This window comes from Dendrobates tinctorius, unplaced genomic scaffold (genome assembly GCF_039654945.1).
Source record: "Dendrobates tinctorius isolate UK_male_01 unplaced genomic scaffold, ASM3965494v1 ptg000177l, whole genome shotgun sequence".
Lineage (NCBI taxonomy): Eukaryota > Metazoa > Chordata > Amphibia > Anura > Dendrobatidae > Dendrobates > Dendrobates tinctorius.
This window is the reverse complement of record NW_027361844.1, coordinates 1,920,182-1,937,493: the sequence shown is the minus strand read 5'-3', so window position 1 is coordinate 1,937,493 and position 17,312 is coordinate 1,920,182. Positions and strand designations below refer to the sequence as shown.

Below are 17,312 nucleotides of genomic sequence, written 5' to 3'. Positions count from 1 at the left end.
TGCAGTATCGGAATGCTCAACACTAATAGTAACGCATTGAAAACTTGGGGTTATTTGGCAAGAGTTTTGGGGGGGGTACAGCCCAGTTAGGTAGGTGGAAAAACTGGCACATGTTGAGGTGTAGGCTGGACGTTCAGCAGCTGCAAATGGAGGAATTGAAGAAGTCGGAGGAAGAGGAGGACAAAGCGAGCCATTTTGCTTGCAACCTATGTGTCATCAGGGGAAGGTGGTACAAAATCCTTTGAAACCCAGGCATGGTTCATTTTAATGAAGGTGAGATCACCTACATTTTTGGTCGACAGCCGGGTCCTTCTTTCTGTCAGGATTGATCCAGCAGCACTGAAGACTCTTTCTGATAGCACACTACCAGCAGGGCAAGGGAGCTCCTGTAAGGCATATTGTGCCAATTCAGTCCAGGTGTCCAGTTTACGGGCCCAGTAGTCAAAGGGAAATGAACTGTGAGGGAGAACATCGATAGGGAGGAGAGGTAATTTTGAACCATAGTTGACAACTGCTATCTCCTGTCTGTTGCAATCGATTCAGTATTACCAGTCCTGTGAGCAGTACTCGAGAAATCAGTCCACAACATGGTCATGAAACCCCTGTCTCCAATGCCACTTCGGCTGTGTGCACTACGAACACCTCTTCCATGTTGCCCAGTATGGCTCGTGGTAGAACCTGCACCGCTGCTGTGTGCTGGGAATGCCTCTAACAAACGGTTTACCAGAGTTGCTTGTTTGTTTGCCAATATTAGCTCTAGGTTCTCCTGTGGCATAATGTTCTGTAATTTGCATTTATAGCGTGGATCGAGGATGCTGGCCAACCAGTAGTCGTCATCCTTCATAATTTTGGCAATGCGGGGGTCCCTTTTTAGGATCCGCAAGAGATAATCACACATGAGGGCCAATGTTCCAGGTGTCAATGATGCACTGCCAGTGGTGGGTGGAGGAGCACTTTCTGCCAAATCCACATCCCTCAAGTCACGTACAAACCCTGTACCTGACCTTGGCAAGCCAACATTTTCTTTTGCCCCCTCAGAAGCATCCTCCCCAAAATAATCATCCCCCTCATCCTCCTCCTCCTCTTCCTCTTCTACCTCCACCTTGTCCAGGACAGTTCCCTGAGCAGACAATACCTGACTGTCATCAAGGCTTCCCTCCTCCTCCTCCGCTGCAGACGCCTGATCCTTAATGTGCGTCAAAGTTTGCATGAGCAGACGCATAAGTGGGATGCTCATGCTTATGATGGCGTCGTCTGCGCTTACCAACCATGTGCATTCCTCAAAACACTGAAGGACTTTACAGAGGTCTTTCAGCTTTCACCACTGCACACCCGACAACTCGATATCTGCCCTCAAACTGCTTGCCAGGGTATCCTCCCACAAATGCATTACAGCCTGCCGCTGTTCGCACAGCCTCTCAACCATGTGCATGGTGGAGTTCCACCTTGTTGCAATGTCTATGATTAAGCGGTGCTTGGGGAGGTGGAGCGATCGCTGCAGCCTCTGCATGCGACTGGAGTCTACCGGCGAGCGACAGATGTGCGAGCACAGTCTTCGCACCTTATGGAGCAGGGCTGGTAACTCCGGATAATTATTTATGAAGCACTGCACCACCAGGTTCAAGGTGTGAGCCAGGCAAGGTATGTGTCTCCTCCACGGTTTGTCTGCTGTCGCCCAAAGAAATCATCTTTAAACAGCCTGCTGACGCTTACCACTAGCTGTTCGACAGTGGGACACCTTGTGTGTAACACTGGCAGCTGCGGATGGAGTGCTCGTGCGACTGCGCTCTGTCGATGAGCTTTCGCTTCTGGAGGAGGAGGAGGCGGAGGTTCGAATGCCTACAGCCAACTGTTGCCTATACCATGGGCTAGGCAGCACTGTCCCACCGCCGCTGTCCCCTGTGGACCCTGAATCCACCACATTTACCCAGTGTGCAGTGATGGACACGTAACGGCCCTGGCCATGCCTACTGGCCCATGCATCTGCTGTGAGGTGCACCTTTCCACTCACAGATTGTTTTAGTGGATGGACAATGCAGTCTTTAACATGCAGGTGGAGGGCAGGGATGGCTTTTCTAGAAAAGAAGTGCCGAGTGGGTAGGTTATAGCGTGGGACAGCATAGGCCATGAGCTCTCGGAATGCTGTGCTTTCAACCAAATGGAAGGGCATCATCTCTAATGAGATCAGTTTGGCAATGTAGGCATTCAAAGCCAGTGTACGGGGATGAGAGGATGAGTACTTTCTTGTGCTACTCAGAGTCTCTGCTAGGGTGAGCTGGACTTGAGAGGTGCATATGGTGGAACTAGCGGTGGACATGGCGGACTGAGAGGGGGTTGGTGATGGGGATGGTGGTGGTGGTGGTGATTGCCTAGATGCAGTCTTTCGTTGGAAAAACATTGTGATTCCCTGACTGCTTTGGCCATGCGACGACACCTCAACATTTCTTGCTGGTGGTGTGCTAACCGGTGGGCTTACAATGGGGGAAGCGATGTAGCGTTGCTGGCTATCTTCAGTCAGAGTAGGTGCACGTGTTCTACCTGAGGTTTTGTAGTCCGTCCACGCTTGGAAGTGCATGGTGTTTACATGTCTAAGCATGCAACTGGTATTCAACTTTCGGAGATTTTTCCCTCGGCTAAAGGTCCTTCCGCACTTCTTACAGATAATCTTTGCCTCATCAATAGGATTTTGGTCAAAAAAGTGCCACACTGCACTCTTCCTACTATGGGAAAAATTTTCAGGGCTTGCACGCTGTGCTAATTTGACCGTCTGGCAAAGCTGTCCTGCAACTCTTTTTGCATTTTTAACATGTTTTTGTACTTCTACGGGCCTGCCAGATAACCGCAGCTGCGATATCGATGCCTGCTGCGAATCCTCCTCCTCTTCTGAGCTATTCCCAGCGGCACCCTCTTCCCCCAATGGATGCCAATCTGGGTCAACAACTGGGTCATCCATCACCTTCTCTTCAATTTCTTCTGCACTTTCCTCTGCGTCACCGTGTAAGGTGGTATAGTATGCGGGAAGGGGCACCTGAGTTTCATCAGGGTCATAACCTGGCTCAGTAGACTGCGAGGGCAATGCAGTACTCTGGGTGAATGTATCGGCAGAATCATATAGCACTGGTTGTGCATCAGTGCACTCCATGTCATATTCATCTTGGACTGGGGAATTCAGGATTTCACTTGATAACTTAGGCATGGTATGTGAAAAGAGCTCCAGGGAGTAATCTTAAGTGTGGCCTGCCACATCCTTCACTTTTGGTCGGGGTGAAGGACACAAGGAAAGGTGTTGTTCCTGACCAGGAACCTGCACTGACGACTCAGTGCTTGCAGTTTTTGAAACTTCAGAAGAGGAGGCGATAGAGCTGGAGGCTGTTTCTGCAATGTAAGCCGAAACCGGTTCCTGATGCTCCGGCTTTAAAAGCGGTTTACCTACTCCCAGAAAAGGGAGCCTTCCAGGCCTTCTGGAGTCAGATGATGACACAAGCTCTACACCTCCTGCCTTAGGTGCTATTGTGCTTTTGTCACTACCAGAAGATGCACCACCACCACCATCAGTACCAACTGTCCCCCTGCCCACGTCCGCGGCCTCTTCCAACATACTTCCTCATGTTTGGGAAAATGTACCAAAAATACCAGCAGATATATGGTACTGTATGAGGAGCGTACAGCTGTTTACGGTGTAGGGAAAAATTTAAATCTCTGTATATATTTCTGGAGTCACACACAGATGCTCAGTCAGTATGGATTTGACCGTATTACAAACAGCAGATATATGGTACTGTATGAGGAGCGTACAGCTGTATACAGTGTAGGGGAAAATTTAAATCTCCGTATTTATTTCCGGAGTGACACACAGACGCTCACTCAGTATGGATTTGACCGTAATACAAACAGCAGATATACGGTACTGTATCAGAAGCGTTCAGCTGTATACGGTGTAGGGAAAAATTTAAATCTCCATATATATTTCCGAAGTCACACACAGACGCTCACTCAGTATGTATTTGACCGTAATACAAACAGCAGATATACGGTACTGTATGAGGAGCATACAGCTGTGTACGGTGTAGGGGAAAATTTAAATCTCTGTATTTATTTCCGGAGTCACACAAAGATAGTCAGCATGTATTTGTCCGTGATACCAGCCGGTACACGGTAGTGTGTGAGGTGCGTACAGCTCTATACGGTGTGGGAAAAAGATGAATGGTCGGTAACTGTGCAGAAAAAACAAATAAAAATATTAGTGCTGTGTAAAAAGCAGTCTGCACAGCAGTGTACACACAGCAATACAGCTATCAGGCAGCCTAATAACCAGCGCTGCTGCACATAAGAAAATCCTCCCTTGTCACTGCACACTAACTGTACAGCACAATTGCTATCAGCACAAGCACATAAGAACTTCTTATATCTTTACAGCCCTAACTCTCTCCCTACTGATAAATAGCAACCTCTCCCTACTGTTAAGATCGGCAGAAGTAAAATGGAGGTCGGCGGTCAGGGCTTTTATAGACACTATGACGCCCCCCAAAGCAAGCCAATCACTGCAATGCCCTTCTCTACGATGGTGGTGGATGCTGCACATGTCATCTCTTTGCCCACAGTGAACGTCCTTGCTCATTGGCTGAAGAAAAGGCACCTGCGAGCATTCTGGGAAATCCGACTTTGGCGCTCGTTTTGCCAACCGCATGGCCGACTTCACGCTATGGTCGGGTTTCGTTCGGCGAAACCCAACTTTGGCATAAGTCGACGACTTATGAATCTGGCCGACCTGTTTCGCTCAACTCTATTCACAATGTGCTGTCTGTTTGACTCCCAAACATGTAAATAATGTCTAAGTGATAAAAATAATTTCATGTCATTTCCAACTAAAAAAGTCTAGGTTTCTGATACCTTGAAAGATTCATCTGGTCTATGACCAGCATTGCAGTAGTAGGTGACATCCAATGCTATAATTCTTCCATCATCCATACACCCCACCTACATGGAAAAAAACAGATGCATATATGAAATGAAATATTTGCCACACCAAATAATTAGGAACATTTATGTTATAGCATCAAAAAGGATCTTTGTTATTCAGTGGTGACTAGTGTTGAGCATTCCGATACCGCAAGTATCGGGTATCGGCCGATACTTGCTGTATTGGAATTCCGATACCGACTTCCGATATTTTTTCAATATCGGAAGTCGGCATCGGAATCGGAAGTTCAAAGTTGATTGACAGCCTGACGTCATCATGATGCGCGGTGTGTGCGCATCATGATGCGCCGTCATTTCGGGCCTTCCGGGGGTCTCTGCCGGCCTGCCGGGGGGCTGTGCCGGCCTGCCGGGGGGCTGTGTGGACTGCCCGGGGTCTGTACCGGCCTGCCGGGGGGCTGTGCCGGCCTGCCGGTGGTCTGTGCACCCTGTGGGGGTCTGTACCGGCCTGCCGGGGGGCTGTGCCGGCCTGCCGGTGGTCTGTGCACCCTGTGGTGGTCTGTGCCGGCCTGCCGGGGGGCTGTGCCGGCCTGCCGGGGGGCTGTGCTGATGTCCGGGGGTCTGTGCAAGCATCGTCCGATGGGACTACAAGTCCCATCTGGCGATGCCTGCTACCATGACAGTGATTGACACATTAGCCAATGATGGGACAGTAGTAGTCCCATCATCCGGCTAATGTGTTAAATGTTAAAAAAAAAAAAAAAAAATACTACATACATACTACATGCATGCTACATACATACTACATGCTACATACATACTACATACATACTACATACATACCACATATATACCACATACATACTACATACATACTACATACATAACACATATATACTACATACATACTACATACATACTACATACATACTACATGCATGCTACATACATACTACATGCTACATACATACTACATACATACTACATACATACCACATATATACTACATACATACTACATACATACTACATACATAACACATATATACTACATACATACTACATACATACTACATACATACTACATGCATGCTACATACATACTACATGCTACATACATACTACATATATACTACATACATACTACATACATACTACATACATACTACATACATACTACATGCATGCTACATACATACTACATGCTACATACATACTACATATATACTACATGCATGCTACATACATACTACATATATACTACATACATACTACATACATACTACATGCATGCTACATGCTACATACATACTACATATATACTACATGCATGCTACATACATACTACATGCTACATACATACTACATATATACTACATACATACTACATATATGCTACATACATACTACATATATACTACATGCATGCTACATATATACTACATGCATGCTACATACATACTGCATGCTACATACATACTACATGCTACATACATACTACATATATGCTACATACATACTACATATATACTACATGCTACATACATACTACATGCTACATACATACTACATATATACTACATACTACATACATACTACATGCATGCTACATACATACTACATGCTACATACATACTACATATATACTACATGCATGCTACATACATACTACATGCTACATACATACTACATATATAATACATGCATGCTACATACATACTACATGCTACATACATACTACATATATACTACATGCATGCTACATACATACTGCATGCTACATGCATGCTACATACATACTACATACATACTACATGCTACATACATACCACATATATACTACATACATACTACATACAATACATTCATACAATACATACATAGACATACAGTACATATAACATAGAGTAACATACTTACCAATACTTGTCACATTGTTCCCCGAAGCCATTGTCTTTTACGGAATAAATATTAACATAACAAACCACAAAAATACTCACCCATGATCCGAAGCAGTCCACGAGTGTGTCCCACGACGATCTTGGGTAGAGAACGGCAGCATCAGCTGTTGCTGCCGTTCTCTATGGGCTGCAGGAATCCAATGACGGAAGGTAGGTATCCTTCCGCACTGTATTCCTCCGCCACTTAAAAAAAAAAAAAGTCCCTAGTCTCACTTTATGCCATTGCTGCGTGGGAATTTCCCACACAGCAATGGCATAAAGTGAGACTAGGGACTTTTTTTTTTTTTAAGTGGCGGAGGAATACAGTGCGGAAGGATACCTACCTTCCGTCATTGGATTCCTGCAGCCCGTAGAGAACGGCAGCAACAGCTGATGCTGCAGTTCTCTACCCAAGATCGTCGTGGCACACACTCGTGGACTGCTTCGGATCGTGGGTGAGTATTTTTGTGGTTTGTTATGTTAATATTTATTCCGTAAAAGACAATGGCTTCGGGGAACAATGTGACAAGTATTGGTAAGTATGTTACTCTATGTTATATGTACTGTATGTCTATGTATGTATTGTATGAATGTATTGTATGTAGTATGTATGTAGTATATATGTGGTATGTATGTAGCATGTAGTATGTATGTAGTATGTATGTAGCATGCATGTAGCATGCAGTATGTATGTAGCATGCATGTAGTATATATGTAGTATGTATGTAGCATGTAGTATGTATGTAGCATGCATGTAGTATATATGTAGTATGTATGTAGCATGTAGTATGTATGTAGCATGCATGTAGTATGTATGTAGTATGTATGTAGTATATATGTAGTATGTATGTAGCATGTAGTATGTATGTAGTATATATGTAGTATGTATGTAGCATGTAGTATGTATGTAGCATGCATGTAGTATATATGTAGAATGTATGTAGCATGTAGTATGTATGTAGCATGCATGTAGTATGTATGTAGTATGTATGTAGTATATATGTAGTATGTATGTAGCATGTAGTATGTATGTAGCATGCATGTAGTATATATGTAGTATGTATGTAGCATGTAGTATGTATGTAGTATGTATGTAGTATGTATGTGGTATGTATGTGGTATGTATGTAGTATATATGTAGCATGTATGTAGCATGTAGTATGTATGTAGCATGCATGTAGTATATATGTAGTATGTATGTAGCATGTAGTATGTATGTAGCATATATGTAGTATGTATGTAGTATGTATGTAGCATGCATGTAGTATATATGTAGTATGTATGTAGCATACATGTAGTATGTATGTAGCATGTAGTACATATGTAGTATGCATGTTGCATGCATGTAGTATATATGTAGTATGTATGTTGCATGTAGTATGTATGTAGTATGTATGTTGCATGTAGTGTATATGTAGTATGAATGTAGCATGTATGTAGTATGAATGTAGCATGTATGTAGTATGCATGTTGTATGTATGTAGCATGTAATTTTTTTTTTTTTTTTACATTCAACACATTAGCCGGATGATGGGACTACTACTGTCCCATCATTGGCTAATGTGTCAATCACTGTCATGGTAGCAGGCATCGCCCGATGGGACTTGTAGTCCCATCGGACGATGCCTGCACAGCCCCCCGAAGCCTGCACAGCCCCCCGGCAGGCCGGCACAGCCCCCCGGAGCCTGCACAGCCCCCCGGAGCCTGCACAGCCCCCCGGCAGGCCGGCACAGCCCACCGGCAGGCCGGCACAGCCCACCAGAGCCTGCACAGCCCCCCTGGCAGGCCGGCACAGCCCCCCGGCAGGCCGGCACAGACCACCGGAGCCTGCACAGACCCCCTGGCAGGCCGGCACAGCCCCCCGAAAGGCCCGTACAGACCCCAGAGAGGCTGTACAAGGGAAAAACAGGATTTTTCTTATTCCGATACCGGAAGTCCCATAGACTTGAATGGGACTTCCGGTATCCGATACTTTTTTTTAAGATCGGCCGATCCATTCCGATCCGATACTTTGAAGTATCGGACGGTATCGCTCAACTCTAGTGGTGACGAAACGTTTTTTTTACAAATGCACGATGGTGAGATAACAAATTTGAGATTTTTTGGAATTAAGAAGGCAGAACTTCCAGTGAGAGGTGGTGATTTAGTGGTAAAGCTCTTCAAAATGGATTTATGTGATTTTACATTCATGCCACAATAACATCCATATTGGCGTGGCTGTGCCTGATATGGCAGCTCAGTGCATTTAAAGAGCGCCCTTCTCCAAATTTCTCATATTGAACTATATTGTGCCTCTCCTTTGTGGAGATATTAGCAATATTAATATCATTGGAAAATTTTCACTTGGGGTGTGTACGTCTTCTCCCTGTGAGATGTTGACCAATTATAAGCAGGTAGCAATGCTCAGTATAAAGAACACACTCCCCCATAGCTCAGAACAGGCTACTCATATGTGAGACATGTAATAACAACCACCACGGTGGCTCAGTGGTTAGTGCTGCAGCCTTGCAGCGCTGGGGTCCTGGGTTCGAGTCCCACCAAGGACAACATCTGCTAGGAGTTTGTATGTTCTCCCTGTGTTTGCGTGGGGGTACTCTGGTTTCCTCCCACATTCTAAAGACACATACTAATAGGGAATTTAGATTGTGAGCCCCATCGGGGACAGTGATGATAATGTGTGCAAACTGTAAAGCGCTGCGGAATATGTTAGCGCTATATAAAAATAAAGATTATTATTACCTCTGCTCCTACTGCAGAGCAATTAAGTTGTCAAGTTGCCTTGAGCACAACAGACAAATATTATGCACGTGGTTGTGGAACCACTGTGCCATGGAGCCTGGAGGGGCGTAACTAAGCGCACACTTGACTCTTCGCTTGTGACCCTGATGATGGCTTTGCTCCAGATGCACACCAGGTGCTACTCCAGGACAGACTAACAGAGCCATGGCAACAGACCCCCATAGTGGGCAGGGAAGCAGGACTGGCCAGTAACTGGTAAGTAGGGTGGTACGGACCAAGCAGGTCGGGAACAGGATCACAGGACAGCCACAATATGGGATCACAGAGGCAGGTTCTTAGATGCAAGTTCAGACTGGGTAGATAAGTGGCATGGGAACAGGTAAGATGGATCAGGATCAGGACAAGGCGCAGGATGGACTTGGGTATGGGAATAGCAGAGTTGATTGGGTCAAGAAAAGACAGGGTGAGTTGGATCAGGAGCACGGGGATCTTACAACAGACTAGCAGGAAACACTAGAACTAACTAATTTGCTAAGGCACATCCCAATATGGGCAGAGTCGTGCATACAAGATGTTTCCTAGATATTGACTGGGAACGCCTTTAACAACGTGCATGTCCCTTTAAGAGCCAGGGAGGGGGCACACGCCCTAATAAGACTCCCAGGAAACCTGCATGCCACACAAGTGTCCTAGGTCCTAGAAACAGACAGATGCCAAGGGACCTGCAGGGAGGAGGGAGGAGGAATAGAACACGTTCAGGGGTGTTGGCGTCCTAACAGTACCCCCCCTTATGCCCCCTTTTGTTTAAGCATGCAAGAAATTTCTGTAGAAGTGGAGCAAGAATATTCTCTTGATCTTTCTTCGGGCTCAAATCCTTTCCAATTGACTAGAAAAAAATATTCTTCCTCTCACCATCTTCGAGGCAAGGATATTCATCACTTCAAATGAGTTAGGATCACTGGTTTCTGGAGGGACACATGGAAGGAATTAGGTATCCGTAACAAAGCTGGGAACTTCAATTTGTAAGACACAGCATTAATTTGTTTGATGACTTCAAAGGGACTGATGAATCAAGTACCTAACTTGTAGGACGGGATCTTAAGAACAATGTAATTAAGTACCAATGTACGTAGAATAAAGCCACACCTTATCTCTGGGACAATAACAAGGTGGATCCAAGCATCTCTTGTCCACATGCTTCTTCATACACACACAGATGATTTCTCAAGAGTAACCTTAGTGTCCTCCCTTACCTTCGAGAAGTCCCTAGTAAGATCATTAGCTGCTGGAACATCAGAAGAGGCAGATACCGGAATGGTAATTCCTGGCTGTTGCGCAAAAACAGTGAAAAATGAAAAACTCGTTGAAGACTCACTTATGTGCTTGTCATAGGAGAACTCTGCCCATGGTAAGAGTTTGACCCAATCATCATAATGTTCGTTAGTGAAGTGCCTCTAGAAGTTGGCCAGTATCTGGTTGACTCTCTCTACCAGTTCATTGGATTGAGAATGGTATGCAGATGACAAATCCAGGACAATATTTAGGAGTTTACACAAAACACGCCAGAATCTGGATGTGTACTTTACACCTCGGTGAGAAAAGATGTGGTGAGGGAATTCACGAAGATGGAAGATGTGATGAATGAAATTCTCTGCAAGTTCTGGAGCGGACAGAAGACATGGCAATAGAATGAAATGCACCATCTTCAAGAAACGATCCACCACTACCCAGCTAATGGAACAGCCAGAGAACACAGGCAAATCTGTAACAAAATTCAAAGCAATATGCTGCCAAGGAGCTGAGGGCACAGGGAGAGGGAGGAGTTGCTCAGATGGAAGTTGACTAGGAGCTTTGAAGGAAGAGCAAGCAGAAACAAAATCCATGATTTCCTTACGCATGGTAGGCCACTAGTAGTGATGAGATATGAGCTGCAAAGTCTTTTTCTGCTGGACATATCCGGCCACCTTGAAAGAATGCCCCCATTGCAGAACTCGCCTCTCATTGGATTTTGACATTAAAGTATTCCCCGGCAGAATTCCGGACAGGCTTATCAGAGCTATAGTAACCATTGTGAATGGCTCGATGATGAGTTGAGGTTCCGCCTCTTTATCAGTGGGCAGGAAGGAGTGAGAAAGAGCATCAGCTTTAATGTTCGTATCAGCAGGAAATGCAGAATGAAATTAAAACCGGCAAAAAATGGCGACCACTTGGCTTGGCATGGGTTCAGTCTTTGCGTAGACTACAAATATGCCAGGTTCTTTTGATCAGTATACATAATGACAAGATGGACTGCTCCCTCGAGAAGGTACTGCCACTCCTTGAGAGCCATCTTGTATGCTAACAACTTTCAGTCTCCAATCGAGTAATTGTGCTCTGGGGCTGAGAAGGCCTCAGGGAAGAAGCCATTGGTCACCATTCTGCCTGAAGTAAGAACGACTCCAGCTCCAGAAGATGAGGCTTCTACCTCCAGAAATAACTGTTTGTTCATATCTGGTCGATGTAATCCTGGACAGAGGCGAAGGCCTGCTCAAGGGAGAGAAAAACATTCTCAGCTTCTGGAGTCCATACCTTTGAGTCATCACCCTTATGAATTATAGAAGAAATAAGGGCGTTCTGGGATGAGAGATGCAGAATAAATTGCTGGTATTAGTTGGTGAACCCCTAGCCCGATTCTTCTTGACATACTCGGACATGTCTAGAGTCTCTGCTTCGGACAGTGGGTAAATATGGCCCCATGAAGGTGAGATTTCCAGAAGCAAGTCTATAGGGCAGCCGTATGGCCGATGCGGAGGTAACGTCTCAGACTCCTTGTCAAAAACATCTTCATATGACCAGTAGGCAGGTGGTAATCCTAACAGAGAAGATGGTACCACTGGCAGCCGGACTGGTCGTACAGGTACAAGACACTTCTCATGACAAGACTGACCCCAACAAAGCACCTCTCCAGATCTCCAGTCCAGAAAGGGTTCATGAATGCCGAGCTATGGAATACCCAGAAGAAGCAGATGACAGGCTAGGAAGCACCTAGAAGGCAATTCTCCCAGAGTGCAGCATTCCTATCCAGAGCTCAACTTGCTTAGTTAGCAGCAAAACAACTTCATATATGGGCTTCCCATTGACTGAAGACACCAGCAACGGATCTTGGAGTCCTCGAATGGGAATTTGGCAGCGATCTATAATTGCTTACTGTATGAAGTTCCCTGCTGCACCAGAATTTAGATACACTGTCTCAACAAATGGAAATCTCCACAGATCACAGATACGGTCAGAATCAATGGTGGAGAGGAATTGTTCTTGCCCAGGGTAGTCTCTCCTAGTAGCCCTAGGCTTGGAAGTTCTCTGTTTTTTTGGGACAAGCACGAATGAGATAACTGGTTTCTCCACAATAGAAGCACAAGCTTCTATGTCGACTTCCATAGGTTCAAGAGATGCTACGGACATAGCAGGCTGAGGGACGAGCAGCCCTTGGAAGGACGGGGCTAGACAGAGACATTTTCTCTCCCGCATAGTTTCTCAGGAGCGCTCCTGGTACCAGAAGTCAATTTGGATGGCCAGAGAAACTAGGTCATCCAATGTAGTAGGAATGACTCGGCCTGCTAGCTCTTCCTTAATTCATCCAGACAATCCCTGCCAGAAGGTGGTTGGTTACCTGTGTCTTGCTGTTCCAGCCAAGTTCAGAAGAAAGAGTTTAGAAACAGACAGCACATTGGCCTAGAGATAGACTGGTCTGATGTTTTCTGAGAAGTGATAAGGTGACAGAAGTAACTCAGCCTGGTTCATGAAATACTTTGCAGAACACCTCAAGGAAGATTTGCAGATCCGAGACTATCGCATCTCCTCTCTCCCAAAAGGGATTGATCCATGCAAGCTTCTTCAAAATGCAACATTAGAACGGCTACCTTTGCTCGATCAGTCAGAAACTGGTGGGCCAGCAGCAAGCGCTGGTTGATAAAACCTTGGCATTGCTTCTGATCTCAGTCAAAGCGTGGTGGTGCAGGCAGACGGGGTCTAGGGCTAGAAGCATGACTGGCAGATTGAATGGTCACTGCTGAAGTTGCTGCTGCTTGAATCGGAGCGGATGCAGTAGCTGTTGTCAAGGTGTCCAGACTGGTATTAACAAGCCACAGGTAAGATAGGATCTTGTTTTGCTGATCTCTCTGACGGGTCATCTCACTAAGCACACACCTGACTCTTCACTAGAGCCCCTAATGATGGGGTTAGACTTGGCTCCAAATGCATGCCAGAAGCTTCTCGAGGATGCTTCACTCTGCAGTGAGATCAGACTGTCTGTCATTATATGTCTCACACATGGGAAACCCTGATCTAAGTTATTGTGGGTGTGTGATCTTCCTGTTCCTGCATTGCTGCCTGCTTGTGATTGATCAAAATCATATATAAGGAAGAAGTACAGTGGGTACAGAAAGTATTCAGACCCCTTTAAATTTTTCACTCTTTATTTCATTGCAGCCATTTGGTGAATTCAAAAAAGTTCATTTTTTTCTCATTAATGAACACTCTACACCTCATCTTGACTGAAAGAAAACAGAAATGTAGAAAACATAGTTTATGAACACTTTCAAAAAGTGACACTCAGGGGGTATTTGTTTTAAGGAGGCACTAAGGGGCATTGCTAGGAAGTGCAATATTTTCTTTGCTCCATACTTAGGAGCCCCACTATGCCATTGTCAACATAATTTGTCAGACCCCCATACACTTCAGATGGTCAGCTGATCTTGCGTCAATATTTTCCGCCAATTTAATTCTAATCTTCATGGAGCCTTTAAATGATAAACATGACAACATACAATTCTATCTGCTCAAAAATCCAACCTTGTATTTGCCAAAGAATGCAGTCTGTTGTCTTAAAACCGGCATCTTCACTCTTTGCTCGATAATGGAGCTAACTGCTTGACCTGTCCTGAAATTTAAAAACATCAACTTAGACACTTTAAAAAAAAAAAAAAAAAAAAAAAAAAAAAAAAAAAGAAAAACCTCAACATTCATGCACTGATACACATTTATTGCACAAATCAAAGGGAGATACAAACCTTAAAGAGCAATTATTGTTTTAATTTTAATTTCATAAATCAATATTACATATGAAATAAGAAACTTTGCAATATATCTTATCAGAGAAATCTACTTTTTAACCTCCTGATTGATCATTCACTCTCAATTCCTGGATAAAATATCTATTCAGTGTCTACAAATCCTGTTGTTTGGAAATTGTGGCAGAAACCCTGACACAATATTCAATTAAAAATACTGTTTGTGAACCTAACCTTAAAAAAACTCACTAACATCTTTCTGTGTCTCCCTCTTCCTGTCTCCTCACCCTGCTCCACTCTTCCCCACCCCCTACTCTCTCCATAGAGCATAAAGGGCTGTGTCAAATGACACCACACTGAGATGGGTCATCCATTTTGTTTCAGTAAAATGAATTTGTGTGATTTGCTCAGAATAGAAAAAATTTCAGGAAGCGGGGAAGAAGAGGTTCATAAGTGGAGAAGGATGCAAATTTAACAAATAAGATATAATACAAAGTTTCTTCTATTTGTCTATACTATTGATTTATTCAAAGTTTGTTTAAACCACAGTTTGCTTATAACACTAGCGATGGATTTATCAAATGTGCAACCAAATGCCCAGTGGTCCTTAGAAACTAAATGCTGGTAAATGACTATCAATTTTCTTGGTTTACAATTACAGAGAAATCCATGCAGGCTCTGCTGCAGTCATGATTAGGGTATTGAAAAATGTTTACAGAATTAGTAAATAAAATCATAATACTGAATGACTATGGAATATATGTGGCCTTCATATATTTCTCAAGGAGATGCAGGATGGCACACCACCACTGGACAGTACCGAACACAACAATCCCCAGTCATACCACTCCAACACAGGGTTGAAAAACCATCATGGTACTGCCTACACAACAATGTCCTGTTCCGTGTGAACCATCCCAATGGGAACTAACCACACATAATAATGAAGTGTCACCATACCTTCAGTGTGACCACCGACCTCATTAACCAAGGCCATCCCTGTCTTCCTCACGTCTGATTGCTATGACATAAATACAGCATGGCATGAAAAAATCCTACCCCCACCACCGAAGTCTGGTGATTACCTACCAATCAGAAAAGAAGAGCAAGTGGGCGGGATGTTCACTGGTCCTGGATCCTGAATGGAGGCCATTGCTCTCCAGGTCTTCCTCATCATATAAAGTACCATGAGATGCCCCCAACTCCTCATAACAAAATTACCCAATCCTGACATAATCCCACTCCATGTGACCTAATCTCTATCCCACACCCTCTAACTGCCTCCCTGGTGGACTTTCGAAACTAGCAGTTAGCCCTTTCCTGGTCTCCTACTTCCAAATCTCTATCATGCCTGGACCTACTCTAACTTTGCCCTTTCCAGCCCCATCTTCAGGGAGATAATTCATGACAAGGACATTGCTCTAAGGGAATCAGCTATTGTAGAGCTCGCTTGTTATTTTTGTTTTCCGCTTTACGAGTGGTGTCTACCAATTTCAGAGGTTTTAGCTTGATTTCATCAATTATGATTTTTTAAAAAGTTGCATTGTCGCAACTTCACTTTTATCATTGTGACATTTTTCGCACTATTTTTGCTGCTTTTACCATGCGCAATTTGGATGAATTTGCTACCAAAAATGGTATCTAATATCACAAGACAAAAAGGGAAAGTGACATAAAAAGAAACACAAGTGAGAAATCAGGGCTATAGTTGCAACACTACACACGGTATAGAATGTCATCATTTCCATACACTTTTTTTCTAATCTCATAAAACCTCTTTAATAAAGCTGTGTCTGTGCATGATTATTATTTGTGTAGCGATCAGTGATCCGTTGTTACCACTTTTCCATTTTGAATGATGTCCTATCCTGATTTCTTTTCATATACGGTATTATCACCAAGTGCTGAATATAATGACAAAGGCGGTGAAGTGTGTGGGAATCCTTGCACCGCACATTTTATTACCAGTTATAAAATTATATGTACAGAAATGTTAATATCCATAATTAGTAATGTCTTCATGTACAAGGCCCTCTCTTCTAGCCATAGGAGGTACCTGAGCCAAACCCACAATAAAACGCTGCTGCTTAGTGTGTTTGGACAAGCCATCATTTTTATACATGTTGAGCTAATGTGATGTCTTGTCTCTCGCATGTGTGGATCTACTGATGATCTGCGTTGTCAGTCATCATCACTGTTGCAATATAAACGGCAGATATGAGACAATTCCTTCATTCCTAGGGTATTAAATGATATGTTTTGATCTGAGTTTGTGGTATAATCTTCATATCCCATTTTAAAGAGAATCAGAAATCTAAAGGCAGTGAATAAGGTATAACACAGGTATACTACATGGAAGTCATAAAATATGGATCAGTAGGGACTCTGAATGCTGTCAATTAGTACTTATACCCATCATTTTTTGCATACATGAACGATGAATGAAATTTTGTTGTATACCTTATCAGAGGAACAAGGCATCAGCTTCACCTGACAAAAGTCCCTACCTGCAGACTCTATAAATTATCAGAAACTTGTCTACAAAAATATGTTTAGACTGAGACAGTACATAACAAGGAGGACAGGAGGGTGCAACAAGATTTTTCCTTAGCCCCCCATACACAAGACTAATGACAGCCAAACCCACGGATTACTACAGGTTTGGTCGA

The 17,312-nt window shown here is 43.9% G+C and overlaps 1 protein-coding gene across 2 annotated transcripts in view; it reads right to left on the bottom strand.

Annotated features, from left to right (window-relative positions):
* Nucleotides 1-17,312, bottom strand: part of LOC141054219 (aldehyde oxidase-like) — a 250,414-nt gene that overhangs the window by 67,862 nt on the left and 165,240 nt on the right. For both annotated transcript variants that reach the window (XM_073551449.1, XM_073551450.1), the window contains 2 exons: nt 14,426-14,513; nt 4,891-4,977 (listed from right to left, as the gene is read on the bottom strand). In XM_073551449.1, the coding sequence (XP_073407550.1) occupies nt 4,891-4,977; nt 14,426-14,513 (175 nt within the window). The remainder of the gene's footprint in view (nt 1-4,890; nt 4,978-14,425; nt 14,514-17,312) is intronic.